At 39.5% G+C, this 13,406-nt stretch overlaps 2 protein-coding genes across 16 annotated transcripts in view; both read right to left on the bottom strand.

Moving 5' to 3' along the window:
- The window catches only part of LOC132392446 (ly6/PLAUR domain-containing protein 1-like), a 61,196-nt gene extending 58,183 nt beyond the window's left edge, over window positions 1–3,013 (bottom strand). Inside the window, exons 1-2 of the mRNA XM_059966302.1 lie at window positions 2,483–3,013; window positions 1,910–2,047 (exon numbers count right to left, since the gene is read on the bottom strand). Coding sequence (XP_059822285.1) covers window positions 1,910–2,047; window positions 2,483–2,696 — 352 coding nt within the window. The 5' untranslated portion in view covers window positions 2,697–3,013. The remainder of the gene's footprint in view (window positions 1–1,909; window positions 2,048–2,482) is intronic.
- Window positions 3,014–3,663: 650 nt separating this feature from the next.
- Window positions 3,664–13,406, bottom strand: part of nckap5l (NCK-associated protein 5-like) — a 954,759-nt gene continuing 945,016 nt past the window's right edge. For 9 of the 15 annotated variants that reach the window (XM_059966283.1, XM_059966285.1, XM_059966284.1 and 6 more), the window contains one exon: window positions 3,664–5,138. In XM_059966283.1, coding sequence (XP_059822266.1) covers window positions 4,878–5,138 — 261 coding nt within the window. In that variant the 3' untranslated portion in view covers window positions 3,664–4,877. Of the gene's footprint in view, window positions 10,475–11,522; window positions 13,337–13,406 lie in introns of all 15 variants that reach the window. The other 6 variants (XR_009511537.1, XR_009511536.1, XR_009511538.1 and 3 more) reach the window with 6 other exon arrangements.

The following is a 13,406-nucleotide window of genomic DNA, read 5'->3' as shown; positions in this document are numbered from 1 at the left end:
TAATTTAAAATCTTTCTGTCACATTCAAAATACGGAGCTGGTGAAATACTTTTGCCTTTACTTTCCATTGGCACTGAGTGAGCACATGGTGGTCTGAAAATCTACAGTTTAAGGACAGAAACATAGAAAACCTACAGCACAATACAGGCCCTTCGGCCCACAAAGCTGGGCTGAAGATATACTCACCTCAGAAATTACCTAGGTTTACCCATAACCCTCTATTTTTCTAAGCTCCATGTACCTATCCAGGAGTCTCTTAAAAGACCCTGTTGTATCTGCCTCCACCACTGTTGCTGGCAGCCCATTCTACACACTCACCGCTCAGTAAAAAACTAACCCCTGACATCTCCTCTGTACCTACTTCCAAGAACCTTAAACCTGTGTCCTCTCATGTTAGCCATTACATGAGATGATTTACTTGAGATTGCTATACCCCAAGACATATTATTTATTGTATTTCTTGGTACAATTTTTCTTAAAGTTGGATAGCTTCTTGCATACTGTAAGCATTGTCTTTTGAGATGATGCTCTGGGGCCAGATGTTATGTGAATGGTGAAGTTAAATGTGTTTCTTTTAAACTCAAGTCTCACTGCACTTGTCAGCCATAGTTTTGTGAGCTTCCTGTATTAGACGGAATACATCAATGCATGTTAAACATCTAATATCTATATAACTGGAACCTAAATGCAGTATTATGAAGAGAATTGTATAACTATGTTTGCTGAGAGCAGAATGTAATATAACATCCCAGATCTGTCTGCACTTCCCTTACTAAATATTAAAGTTTGTAAAATACTTCCATCTATTACTTGCACTACACAGAATTTTGACTCTATCAACTTAATAATGAACACAAGAGATTCTGCAGATGCTGGAGATCCAGGGCAACTCACACAAAATGCTGCAGGAACTCAGCAGGTCAAGCAGCATCTATGGAAATGAATACACAGCCAATGTTTCAGCCAAGAACCTTCATCAAGACTGGAAAGAAAAAGGGATATTCATTCAATCCTGACCAGGGTCTGGGCCTGATTGTAAACAGGTTACTTTCTATAGATGTTGCCCGATCCGCTGAGTTCATTCAGCATTTTGTGTGTGTGTTACTGTATTTCCAGCATCTGCAGAATCTCCTGTGTTTATTAATTTCCACAGATGCTACCTGACCTGCCGAGTTCCTCCAGCGATTTGTGCGTATTGCTCCATCAACTTAAGATCATATCCTCACTTTCGAATTTTATATATTGGGAAGAAAGTAAATTCGACTTGTCTAATCGCTCCAAAAGCTAAACTTCTCAAAGCTTTGTAAATGTAGAAGTCACATTTATTGAAATTGAATTCTTTTTTTCCATTCATCACGTTATGGTGAGAGGTCTTTATCTAGAATGCCGTGGAAGAGAAAAATTATTCTATTTAAATTCAAAGAGTATATTACTAACACCCCAGCACAGTTCAGACCTTATAATTCAGTTTGTGATCTCCTTGTCCCTAATCACGTCAAAATGTCGGATTTAATCTCTTTGCCCATATAGTCGAATATTGGACTGCTAGACAGAAAAAGAAACATTGAATGGACGAGCAGATCGATCAGCTGCGTTTTTATGTGTTTTAAATTTATTTCTGTATCTTGCAGTCAATTGCAACCTAGATTCGCAAGAACCCCGAAACACTTCACTACCTGATGGGACCATATTTCACTTCAGACAGAAATTGGTTAATCTATAAAAAATAAATTAAGGATGTTTATTGTATCTATTCGAGAGGATGAAATTCTAATTACAAGGTTGCAGTGTCAAAATAATATATTTTCTTTGACATCCACTGACCAAAAGTTATTGCTCATGAAACTAAATTATTACAAGCCGAACTACATGAATATTTTCCCCGTGCGATCTTCCCGAGTGGTCCTACCGTCACTTTTGACAATCACTTCCTTTAAACACATGTCTTGGACGTTGACAGTACAGTTTGCGATGAACTCCGGAGATGAGCAATCGTCGTTCAATCGGAATTCTTCACATTGATAACATTGGATCTGAAAGCCATATCCTGAAAAAAAGTTAAGATGGTGGATTGATGGACTGTCAAATCGGCCTCTCCGCACTTACCCGCTGAAATGACAATGAAGATGTAGAGACTGAACTGAACCCAATAAATTGCAAGTTCAGTCACCTGAAATAATTTCATGTCGAAGACTGAAAGGCTTTGCTCGCTGGATCCACTTATGGCCCTTATTAACTTTTATTGCCATTAATTAACCAGTATGCGCTGTGACAGCTCACGCACACTGGTTCACTGTGGTAAATTGCAAAAAAAATCTTTTAAGGGTTTCGACTATAGGAAAAATCGTTGTTAGCAATTGATTTAAACACACGGGAACACAGAGCAGAGAAAACGCAAGACAATTTTTGGTTACAGCTATTGCAGATTAAATTACTTCAGCTCCTGGGAAACTGGTTTTCCCGTCAGGGGACCCAAGCTTACCTGTGGCCGCTAACATGCCGCAGAAAGTTGTGTATATGAACAGCTCCATTCTGTTGCACGGTATCGTTGTAGAGCGCACCGTCAGGTCGGGTCTCAGGCGAGCTTGCACGGTCAAGCCATGTCTGTGGAGTGGTCGGTCCCTCGACTGAGAGAGAGCCCGAGGAAACTGAGAGTTTGGTGGAGAGACAGGGAAATGGGCAGAGGAGGCAAACATTGGCACCACGTGACAACAGTCATCTGTCACTTGGGACTCGGGAGAGATTCGTGGTACGTATTCCAGGGGAAGAGGGAGCGAGAGACAGAAAGAAAGTAAGATATAACTAGCAGATGCGGGAAAGCAAGCACATTGACTGTAGGAAGAGAAGAGAAAAGGGAAGAGGGTGAAGATTAAAGTAATTGAGTCAGGCAGAACGGCTTATGTAAAATACAAACTGCAGTAGTCTATAAATATGATGGAAGCTCAGTGATATTAGATGTACAAGTAATCTGACGAGTTTATGTGCGTAAATCTGCATTTCCTCTTCCCCAATAAATTCCCGAGTTTTCTGGAAGTAACGGCGCCGAATGTTACATCTATCGGCAGTACGTGTTCGCGAGGCTTTGTAAAACCAACACAGTACTGCGGAATTCCACAATTGCATGAACCGGCTCTACGAGTTCGGTTCATTGTAACGCGGAAGTCAATTGACAAAGCTGCAATTACGGTCTTCAAACAGTTAATCCTAATAAGCCTCAAAAGTGCTGCTTATCAGAATGCTAGGTGATCACCTGTATGCTTGGAAGCTTTTCCATTTGTCCCTTTCTATTGCGATCACGGCTCACTGGTCATATCCCTGCTCTGAATAAAAGTGCATTTACAGTTTTGTGGGCAGCGCGCAGCTAGTCTGATTATTAACTAACTGCAGGTACAGTGCATGCATTACCCTGCAAAAGGGGCGCACCGATTCCTTGCGGGATTAGGTGAGTCCGCCAGTCACCGAGAGGCGAGTACGCGCACACGGAGTGCGGGGAAGCCTGCAATTCGCGTAACCATCTCAAGCGCCTTTGAGTCTTTATGTGTGTTAACTGGATGCCCGGCCATCGCAAAACAACAAAAGCGATCAAATATCGGGAAATGGTTCTGAAAGTTTTCTGTCGGCACGCCTAGAATTAAAAGATAACAAGGCGACGTTTGCAACACACGACAGACTCTCCTATTTAAAATCTGAAAACAAACGCATCGAGTTTATTTTGTTTTAACAAAGTTCGTACATGGAAAATATGACATTAATTTCTAAGAATGAACATCTAGATTGCACCAGGAATTGAAGTAACACTGTTGCGAACGTTGCGGATGTTTGCACTTGGAACATTTTTTGAATCAGCCGTTTTGATTGAGTGTAGAGTCAGAACATATCAAATATACTACTTTACAATTCGATGTACAAAAGTAGGTATAAATATCTCACATCTAGAAAAAAATACGCGCCATTTGAAATTTCGCATGTTCTCCAAATACATGAGGGGAGCTGTGGTGGAAATCAGGGGGATTGATGAGATTGAGTCAGCCCCGCCAGGTCTCTGCTGGAAAAGGGGTTGCTATTAAAAAAAACTTCATCAACTCCAGTAGGGATGTACGACGAAGTCGTTTAAAATAAGTAAAGGGAAAGTGAAAACTGATTATTACTAACAGTCTGGCTCGTAGCTGAAGATGCGTTCATTTCATTACAGGAGATTTTAAAGAACAACTACAGTATTTTACAGATATCCCTGACATTTGTTTAAGGACAAAACCCCGCTAAGCTTGGAATACGCGGCCATCCATTTTCTTATAAATGTTACAAGTCACCTGAGTTAAAATATACATCATCCGAACTGGGGCCGTCACTTTCCTAGGCACAAAAATTTGAGTTGTAGATAGTTTCTGCTTCCCTCCTTACAGTGGGAGTGCGTTTTAAAAACCCAATTTCCTTGAAAGCGTGCCCATTCGCGGAACTGCTCTCCAGCACAGGATCTGACCCAAGCAAAAAGCGAACAAAAAAAAATAAATGCAGACGAAAATGATATTTTAACCTGTGATCTCCAACTTCCCAGCTAAAGGGTGTTAGTCCAGGCAGGATTGCACCATGTTTTAGTATGTATTGCTTTATTGTGTACAAATATATTTCTCAATTTACAAGAAAAGAAATTCAGTATTTATACAGTGCAAAATAGGTTTCCTTTAAATTTAATTCACGTCATAGGAATTGCAGCAATTACCAGTTTTAATACAGTGTTCTTTGACAAGAAGTGCAATCTGCTGTGGGAAGAGCAGAGCAGAATTCGTTACTCCGTCTTAATTTTACTCAGACAGAGTTTCAAAATTGTCCCAACTGTCTTTAATTTGCATTATTATTCTTTTTGGTTCTTTGTCGCTCTACACGCCGTTAGAAGCTTGACTCGCACAAGATGAGGAGCTGTCATACAAAGAATCGCTCAGCGATTGCGAGTTGTCCACACCCGTCTTTTCGGAGGAATTCGGCGAGACTTGCTCGGGTTTGCCCGCGCTTTCTTTGTCAGTCTCGGGCTTGGGTAAATATTTCTTCTCCTCTACCATGCGCAAATTGATCCTGTTGAGTTTGTCCGGCGGAACGGGCAACTTGGCGTTTGACCCTTCGCTTCTCACTTGTTTGATTTTCTGCAAATAAATCGAAAAGGATTAGATTACGGTCTGAGAGAATATTTGGTTAGAAATGGATCGAGGAGTGGGGAGAGGGGACCGATGGTTTCCGGTAGCATTATGTTGTCCTTCTAGTGGCCTTAATTTATCATAATGCAGGCACAGAGGATGCCTGCTTTCAATTCTCCCAGTTCTGGGAATAGGCCATCGCCTGGAGGAAGCCACATTCTGCGCTAGTTTTCTGAATACTCATTTCGTTTCCAGTTGCATCAACAATAAATTTGCTTTCCTCTTTTTCCCTGGCAGTCAGTCAGAGTCCGACCATCATGATGGGAACAGACACCATTTCAATAAGAATTCCTAATCAATTTTCAATAAAACGCAGCAAGTTTTAGGATAGAACTTACACACCTGTTCACTTCTATTATGAGGGGCTCTTCATTTAATTTTACTGGAGAATAATCATCTCACCGATTTATAAAAACAGATTTACTCCTCTGTCAATCACACAACGCTTCAGAGTAACGCATACCAAATGCTGCAGGAACTCAGCCAGTCAGACAGCATCCATGGAAATAAATAAAACAGTCGTCGTTTCAAGCCTAGACCCTTCTTCAACATCCATGGTTCAAATTGCATGTCTATTCCAAAACAAGGCTGGATTACTTCAACCATTTTAGCCACCCTGGTTAAATAATCCAATTGTGTTTATTGCCCTGATTTTGTCCTGTCACAATCATCAGAAGAATCAGGTTAATTATCACCAACATGTGTGGTGATATTAGTTAACTTTGTGGCAGCAGTACAATGCAATGTATAACATAGAAAGAAAAATAATAAAAATAATAAATCATTTGCAGTAAGGTTATATATATAATAGTTACATTAAAGCGGTGCAAAACAGAAATAATAATTAAAAAATGAGGTAGTGTTCATGGATTCGATGTTGATTTGGAAATTGGGTGGCAGAGGGGAAGAAACTGTTTCTGAATCACTGGGTGTGTGCCTTCAGCCTTCTGTGTCTTCTTCCTGATGGCAACAATGAGAAGAGGGTGTGTCCTGGGTGAGAATGGTCTTTAATAATGTACACCATTTTTCTGAGACACCACCCCTTGAAAATGTCTTGCATACTTTCAAGGCTAGTACCCAAGAAAGAGCTGACTAATATTACAACCTTAAGCAGCTTCTTTCAGTCCTGTTCAGTAGCCACCCCCAAACCATCTTTAAATATCTATCAAATACTTTGAAAACATGGGGCCTTCAAATCCGCCTCATCTTTTAATATGATCATGGCTAATCTGCACTGGGCTCAACTCCTCTGCCAGAAGCTGTAGAGAGTTGTGGTCATAGCTCAGCACACTACAGAACCCAGCCTTCCCTCCACGAGCTCTCCTTTCACTTCTTGGTGACTCCAAAAAGATGTCAAAGAATCCACCCACCTTGGCCAACCTGTGTCCTCCCCACTCCCTTCAGGCAGAAGATACGAAAGCTTGCCGTTCAATCCAAGAATAGCTTCTATCCCACTGCCCTGACACTATTAAATGGACTTTTTGTATGATATGATACACTCTTGACATCACAATCAACCTCACCATGGCTTTGACCCCCCCACCCCCGTTGTCCCCCTGCACTGCACTTGCTGTGTAAAGCTGACACTTTATTTCACATTCTGTCATTGCTTTCCCTTGTACTACCTCAAAGGACTGAGCTGATGAAATGATCTGTGTGGAAGACACTGAGTGCATGATGATAATAAACCAATTTACTAATAAATTTACCCATTTAATTCCATGTAATTTTCTGTTCCTTGATTTATCAGATATTCATCCACCTTTATTTTATACACCTGTAATATCCTGGCCTCAGGGCAGAGAGATCCAAAGATCCACGAGAGAAATTTCTCGGTCCATCAGTTTTAAATCCTGACCCTTCGCTTTACAGTTTTCCCCTTGTTTCAGATTCCTCCATTAGTCAAACCAACCCAACCTCTAACCAGCTTCTTAAGAGTGTCATCTCATTCTTCAAAACGCCATCACATAAATTTAAATAAATAACTCTTTTATTTTATCATTTAAAGCAGGGATTCAAAACCTTTTTTATGCCATGGACTCCTACCATTAAGTGAGGGGTCCATGGACCCTAGACTGGGAAGCCCTGATTTAAAGTAAAAGGAAGAAATAATGAGCAGCACTCACAAAGTACTGGAGGAACTCTGCAGGGTGGGTACCATTTAATGCCCTGTTGATGCATTAGATGCTGTCTGATCTGCTGATCAGGAGTAATGCCCTACAGCAGGTGTTCCCAACCGTTTTTATGCCATAGACCCCTACCATTAACCAAGGAGTCTGAAGACCTCGGGTTTGGAACCCCTGCCCTAGACTTTGCAGAGAAATGCCTGTGGTTTCTGCCGATGTATACAGTCAATCGTTCAGGGCTCTTGCTGAGCTGCTTACTCCTGATCATCCTAGCAGGTTTTTTTCAAAAGCATTTCTTCTCTGGTTTCCCCATGAAATCCAGCAGTGGACAGCCAACTTCCCACAGTTTCTGAACTAGAAAACCTGCCTACTGGTCCTCAACCAAGTTAAAAATGTTCAGGTTCAGCAACCTATGAACAGTAACTCAATCACGAGCAAAAGAAAACCTGCAGATGCTGGAAATTCAAGGAAGACACACAAAATGCTGCAGAAACTCAGCAGCTCAGGAAGCATCTGTGGAAAAGAGTAGAGTCGACATTTTGGGCTGAAACCCTTCAGCAGGACACTTCAATGCTACCTCAATACTTCTTTCTCTTTTTGCACTACTTATTTAATTCAATGTTTAAAATGTATGTGTATATCTGTAAATGTATGTGTATAACTGTAATTCACAGTTTTAATTATGTATTACAATGTACTGCTGCTGCATAACAACACAACATATGTCAGTGATATTAAATCTGATTCTGATTCTAATCTTAGTTCCTTCCAATGGAGGGCTAACTGTTGTAAAGCCAAGGGATTAGTTTCAAGTATATTATGATTTAATGGTATTTAATTATATGATTTTATTTGTTTCTGGTGTTTTCCTCTTTTTACATTTTAAAATGTTAATACCAAGTAATTTTTTTAATCAGTTTTTGAACATTTCAGTGCAAGATATCTATCAACTTCAAATGAAAACAAAGTACAGGAAATGAGTAATCAACAAGTCACAGGTCATCTGTGGAAAGAGAAAGTCAATGTTTCAGTTGACCAGTTTCCAACCTGAGACATCAACTTTTCCTCTAGGCAGGGTTCTCAGCCTGGGGTCCACAGTGCCCTTGCTTAATGGTATTGGTCCATGGGATAAAAAAGTTTGGGACCCCCTGCTCTAGACACTCTCTGAACTGCTCAGTGTTTACATTATCTCTTTTATTTCAGCATCAACTCTTCATATAGACCAGGGGTTCCCAATCGTTTTATGCCATGGACCCCTACTATTATCCGGGGGCGGGGTCCACAGACCTATAGATGCTACCTGAACTGCTCTGTAAGGCCTTGTTGATTAAGTTTGATTCAGGAAGTTCTTAACAGAGAAGCCATTGAAAGTAATCGAGGTTTTGTGTGTGGTTAAGTGGCAAGTGCAGGCGTCATGCCTCTCCCAAAAATTCTGGCCAAAAACTTTCTTTATTTTAATTAATTTATTGATCGAGGCAATGATGATACAGTACTTGGACTTCGGTAGTCAAAGTGCTCTTATAACTACTTTTGGGTCAGGCACGATCTGACAGAGACCCATGTTACAGTCATCAGATTCAATCTATTAAATCACAATGAAATACATATAAATAGGCAGTCTTAGTGCAAGATAAAAATTTGTAGCCCCAAACAATCAATTAAAAACATTTTAAAGGTTAAGACTATAGGTGAAAAAACTACAAAATCAATGTTAAATTCCATAATTATTCCCTGAAACAAATGTTGGAACCTCACATTTTTTAGTGTATTCTCAGATTTACTCTTCAATTCTACCTGATTATGGTGGTATCATACAAAACAGAAACAAGTCCTTCAGCCTATCATGAGCAAGTACCAGTTGATAGTCAATTTAGCAATATGTGGTCAGGAACCTATTATGCTGAAACAATTCAGATGTTCAGCTACAAGTTTCTTAAATGATGTGGGTTTACCTGCCTTCACCACCTTCTTGGACAGTACATTCCAGAGGTGAAAAAATATCTCATCAGAATTCAACCAAATTTATTACCCTTACCTTAACTTGTGCTCTCCAATTGTGAATGCTTCTGTCAGGAGAATAACTTATTCCAATTGAAAGCTGTGTATATTTGACCAACTCACAGGTTCATTATTAGACATTTCAGCAGCGACAGGTTGCATTTTAACTATTTTTCTGAATCACTTGAGCTGGTCACCCGATTCACAGGATGAAGGAGCTAAATGCAAGCTGGCATTTTGTGGTTCCATACTCTACAATTCCATGAAAATTCGTAAATTTAACAAAAAAAAATTGTAAAGGACTGTGTAAGAAAGATATTGGTCAGTTTACTGCTTATTGATTTTGTGTTACAAAAACATTTATGTTCAAAACTGACAAGATGTCTTCAAGTATTCAAACATGATAGCAGTGTTGAGCAATACAAAACTCACACACACCCCGCGCCCCCCCCCCCCACAGGGTGCCTAAGGTTTTTGCACAGTTTTGTAGTAATTTTATGTATTACACTGTACTGCTGCTGGAAAATAAAATGATTCATGTCATGTGAGTGATGACAAAGCTGATTCCAATATGGGTCTTTATTGTGGGCTGAGAGTGGGAGGGACACAGAGAAGAGCATCATGGTTGGGAAAGGGGTAGGGAGAGGGGAGGGAGCAGTAAGCACCAGAGGGACATTCTATAACGATCAATAAACGAATTGTTTGGAATCAACTGACCTTGTCTGGTGCCTCAAGGCTGGGTGTATCTGCACACTCACCACTCTCTACCCTTGGCATTTCTTCTCTGCCACCTGCCCGCCCCCACACTCTTCCCATGAAACTCCACCCTCGCTATATATAATTAAACTTTTGCACAGAGAATCAGAATCAGGTTTAATATCACCAGCAGTACGTTAAATATTCCATTGCCACAGCTAAATAGTTGAAGATGAATTGGGCAGCAGAGTGGTATGATGAGAAGAATTACTGCCTCTTAGCCACCGTGACCTGAGTTTAAAGCCAACTTCCTGTACTGTTTGTGTACACTTTGCACGTTGTCCCTGTAACTGGAGAGGTTTCTTCTGAGTAATGTTGTTCCCTTTCACATATCAAAGACATGCAGCTTGTTATGATGAGTAATACACATTAAATGGAGGAGGAACTCAGCAAGTCAGGCAGCATCTATGGAGAGAAATAAACGGTCAACGTTTCAGGTCAGGATCCTTCACTACTCAGCCCAAAACATCAACTCTTTATTTCCTTCCATAGATGCTCCCTGACCTGCTGAGCTCCTCCAGCATTTTGAGCGTGTTGCTCTGGATTTCTAGCATCTCAGGTTGATATGAATATTTGCCACTGTAGTGTGTTGGTGAGACACAGAATATGGGAGAAGTTGAGCCCAAAGTGGAGGGAATTGGTATTACTGTAATAGGTTGGTGTGAACTTGATGGGTCAATGTCCTTTCCTGTATTGTTTCATTGTTTCAGTCTGATTTTGCAGGTTCCTAATGAAAAGTGTCCCTGTATGGGGAGCCCTTTGTAGGGTACACAGTCTAATGGTTTTGAAGTTTCTAATGGCCACTTTGAATATTATTGGTGGGGCCATGGAGAGCAATAAGACCATTTTCCTTTAAGTATTAGGTGGCATTTGCTTCATGAACTCTGGAGAGCTCAGTGAATATAGAAGAACTAGATGTCTTTATGAAACTAGAATCCTATTTTTCAAGATTCTGTGCATTCACAGAACCATATAAAGAGACAAAGGGATCTCCAATTATTAAAAATAACCTTCATAAATTGCAGTGATGTGATATTTTTAAAAAGTCACAAGACAATGAACAAAACCAGAAGTGTGCATTTTGATCAATATAATTTGTGAACTAAACCAGTTCTGGCACACAATTTCAGGACCACAATCTTTTTCGTATCAACTATTTTTCTCCTACAGTCATTGTGCTCTACAAAGAGCGACAGAAGAATGGATGGTTGCTGTGCATATGGGTCAGCAGAGCAATAACTGTATAAACCAAACAAGGCAGCGTAGGTCAAAGATATTGGGCAGTGCTATAATAAAACAATCTTAAAATAATTTATATTTTATTTTATGTTTATTTAGAAATACAGTGCAGACCAGGCCCGCCCAGCCCAACGAGCTGCAAGGCCCAGAAACCCCCTTACTTAACCCTAGGTATATCACAGGATAATTTAAAATGAACAATTAACCCACTAACCGGTACATCTCTGGACTGTGGGAGGAAACCCACACTCTCCCGGGAGGAATGTACGAACCTTTTCACAGAGAATGCCAGAACTGAACTCTGAACTCCGATGCCCCGAGCTGTAATAGATCATGCTAACCGCCACACTACATTGGCACCTTCGTAGAGTTAAAAGAACACATGAAAATAACTAATACTTCACACCAAGTGAGATATAACAGAGGTTCATGTTTGGATATGGAGTAAAGATCAGAATTTTTGATATTAAACACCAATAAAATAAAATGTTTCATCCTGTATTATTTTTATATTACTGATGACAGGACATGACAAGCAGGATTTACAATTAATAGATGTATATATGAGAGAGGTGAACAACTACTAGATGATTGATTGATAGGAAATGAAAACAAGGATACATAGAAAGTTAAAAGCCGTTATCATTTGATTTCCATCATGCATTTAATTTTAGTTAGATTCCTACCTTTTTACAGTCATTACTAAAGAAACGATGCTTGGTTAACAGATTGGTAATACTGTAGAAAGTAAAAGTAATCTCACAGAAATGATATCATGCTTCTCTGGAGGCATAATCATCCCTTCATTGAGAAACTAATAAAGGGAAAGTCTGTGCTACAGCTTACTTTCAAGGTCAAACTATATAAGATTAATGAAAGAGCAACGAATTGGTGATAAAAAATATACATTTTATAACCTTGAAGATTGCAGGAAGCAAAATTAAAAATAATATTGTATCCATAGATTGAAAATGCTGGAAGAAGACACTGGAGTAAGATACTATCTAATGAGTCTAAGTTTCAACATAAATGAGTGCACAATAAAACAGAGAGAGAAATCTAGGTATGTAGCAGATTGGAAGCAATGGAATACTTCATAAGGCCATTGCCATATTAAACTAGCTAAGCAGAAAGTCGAAAATACATTCCATCAAAGGGAGAGGCAAGGAAAAGAACGATGTAAAATCTTTGAACAAAAGAGAAAGATTTCAATGCTGTATTTAAATCGTAATTAGATTTTTTTTGAAGTGTTGTAGTACTGTTTGTTATGACAGATCCAAGATTGTTCACCAAAAAACAACAGATGTTCAGTGAGATCCAATATTCCAGAACTTCAAAAGTTTTCATAGATATTGGGGCAAATTTGCTGAGGGTTTTTGTTCAAATTCTGAAGGATTTATCACAGATTCTGTTGGAATAGTTGGATGTAACTGAATCTGAATTAGAATCAGCTTTCATAATACCAAATTTGTTGTTTTGTGGCAGCAGGTAGATTGCAATAAGAAATTACAGTAAGAAGAATGCACAAATAGATTAAATAAATAGTGCAAAAAGAGAGAGAAAAATAATGAGGTAGTGTTCATAGATTCATTTCCATTCCGAAGACTGATGTTGGAGGGGAAGAAACTGTTCCTGAAGCGTTGAGTGTGTGAGTAATGGAGGGGGGGGGGGGGGGTCTCTACCATAAATGTTGAAAGCAAAAATGTCAAAAAAGCATAGCCAAAAACAACACAAAAATAAGATTTACATACACTTTTACAGAGAACTTAACTAAGAAACTAAAAAGAACAGTGAAAAAGGCAATTGTCACATCCTTTCAATAATTTGCATTTAGTAACACTAATTGGGCTAATGAACATTTTAAACAAAAATAAAGCCAATGCGGGGTGCTATAGGCAAAACATGGTGGCTGGCACAAGAAGAGAAACTTTCATAAAAGGAAGCGTAGTAATCTAACTGAACCTGGATTTAATACCTGAGTGCAGTTGGAGGAGAGAATTCAGAAACCCTTCAAATATGTTACTGGCACTGAAAGTAAACAAAAAATCTGAATTAAAAGCAAAAGTATGCTGCAAACGAAGCAGGTCAGGAAGCATCA

The sequence above is a fragment of the Hypanus sabinus genome, chromosome 4, assembly GCF_030144855.1.
Source record: "Hypanus sabinus isolate sHypSab1 chromosome 4, sHypSab1.hap1, whole genome shotgun sequence".
Taxonomy (NCBI): Eukaryota; Metazoa; Chordata; class Chondrichthyes; order Myliobatiformes; family Dasyatidae; genus Hypanus; species Hypanus sabinus.
Note: the sequence above shows the minus strand (reverse complement) of the source record. Positions and strands in the feature narration are given on the sequence as shown.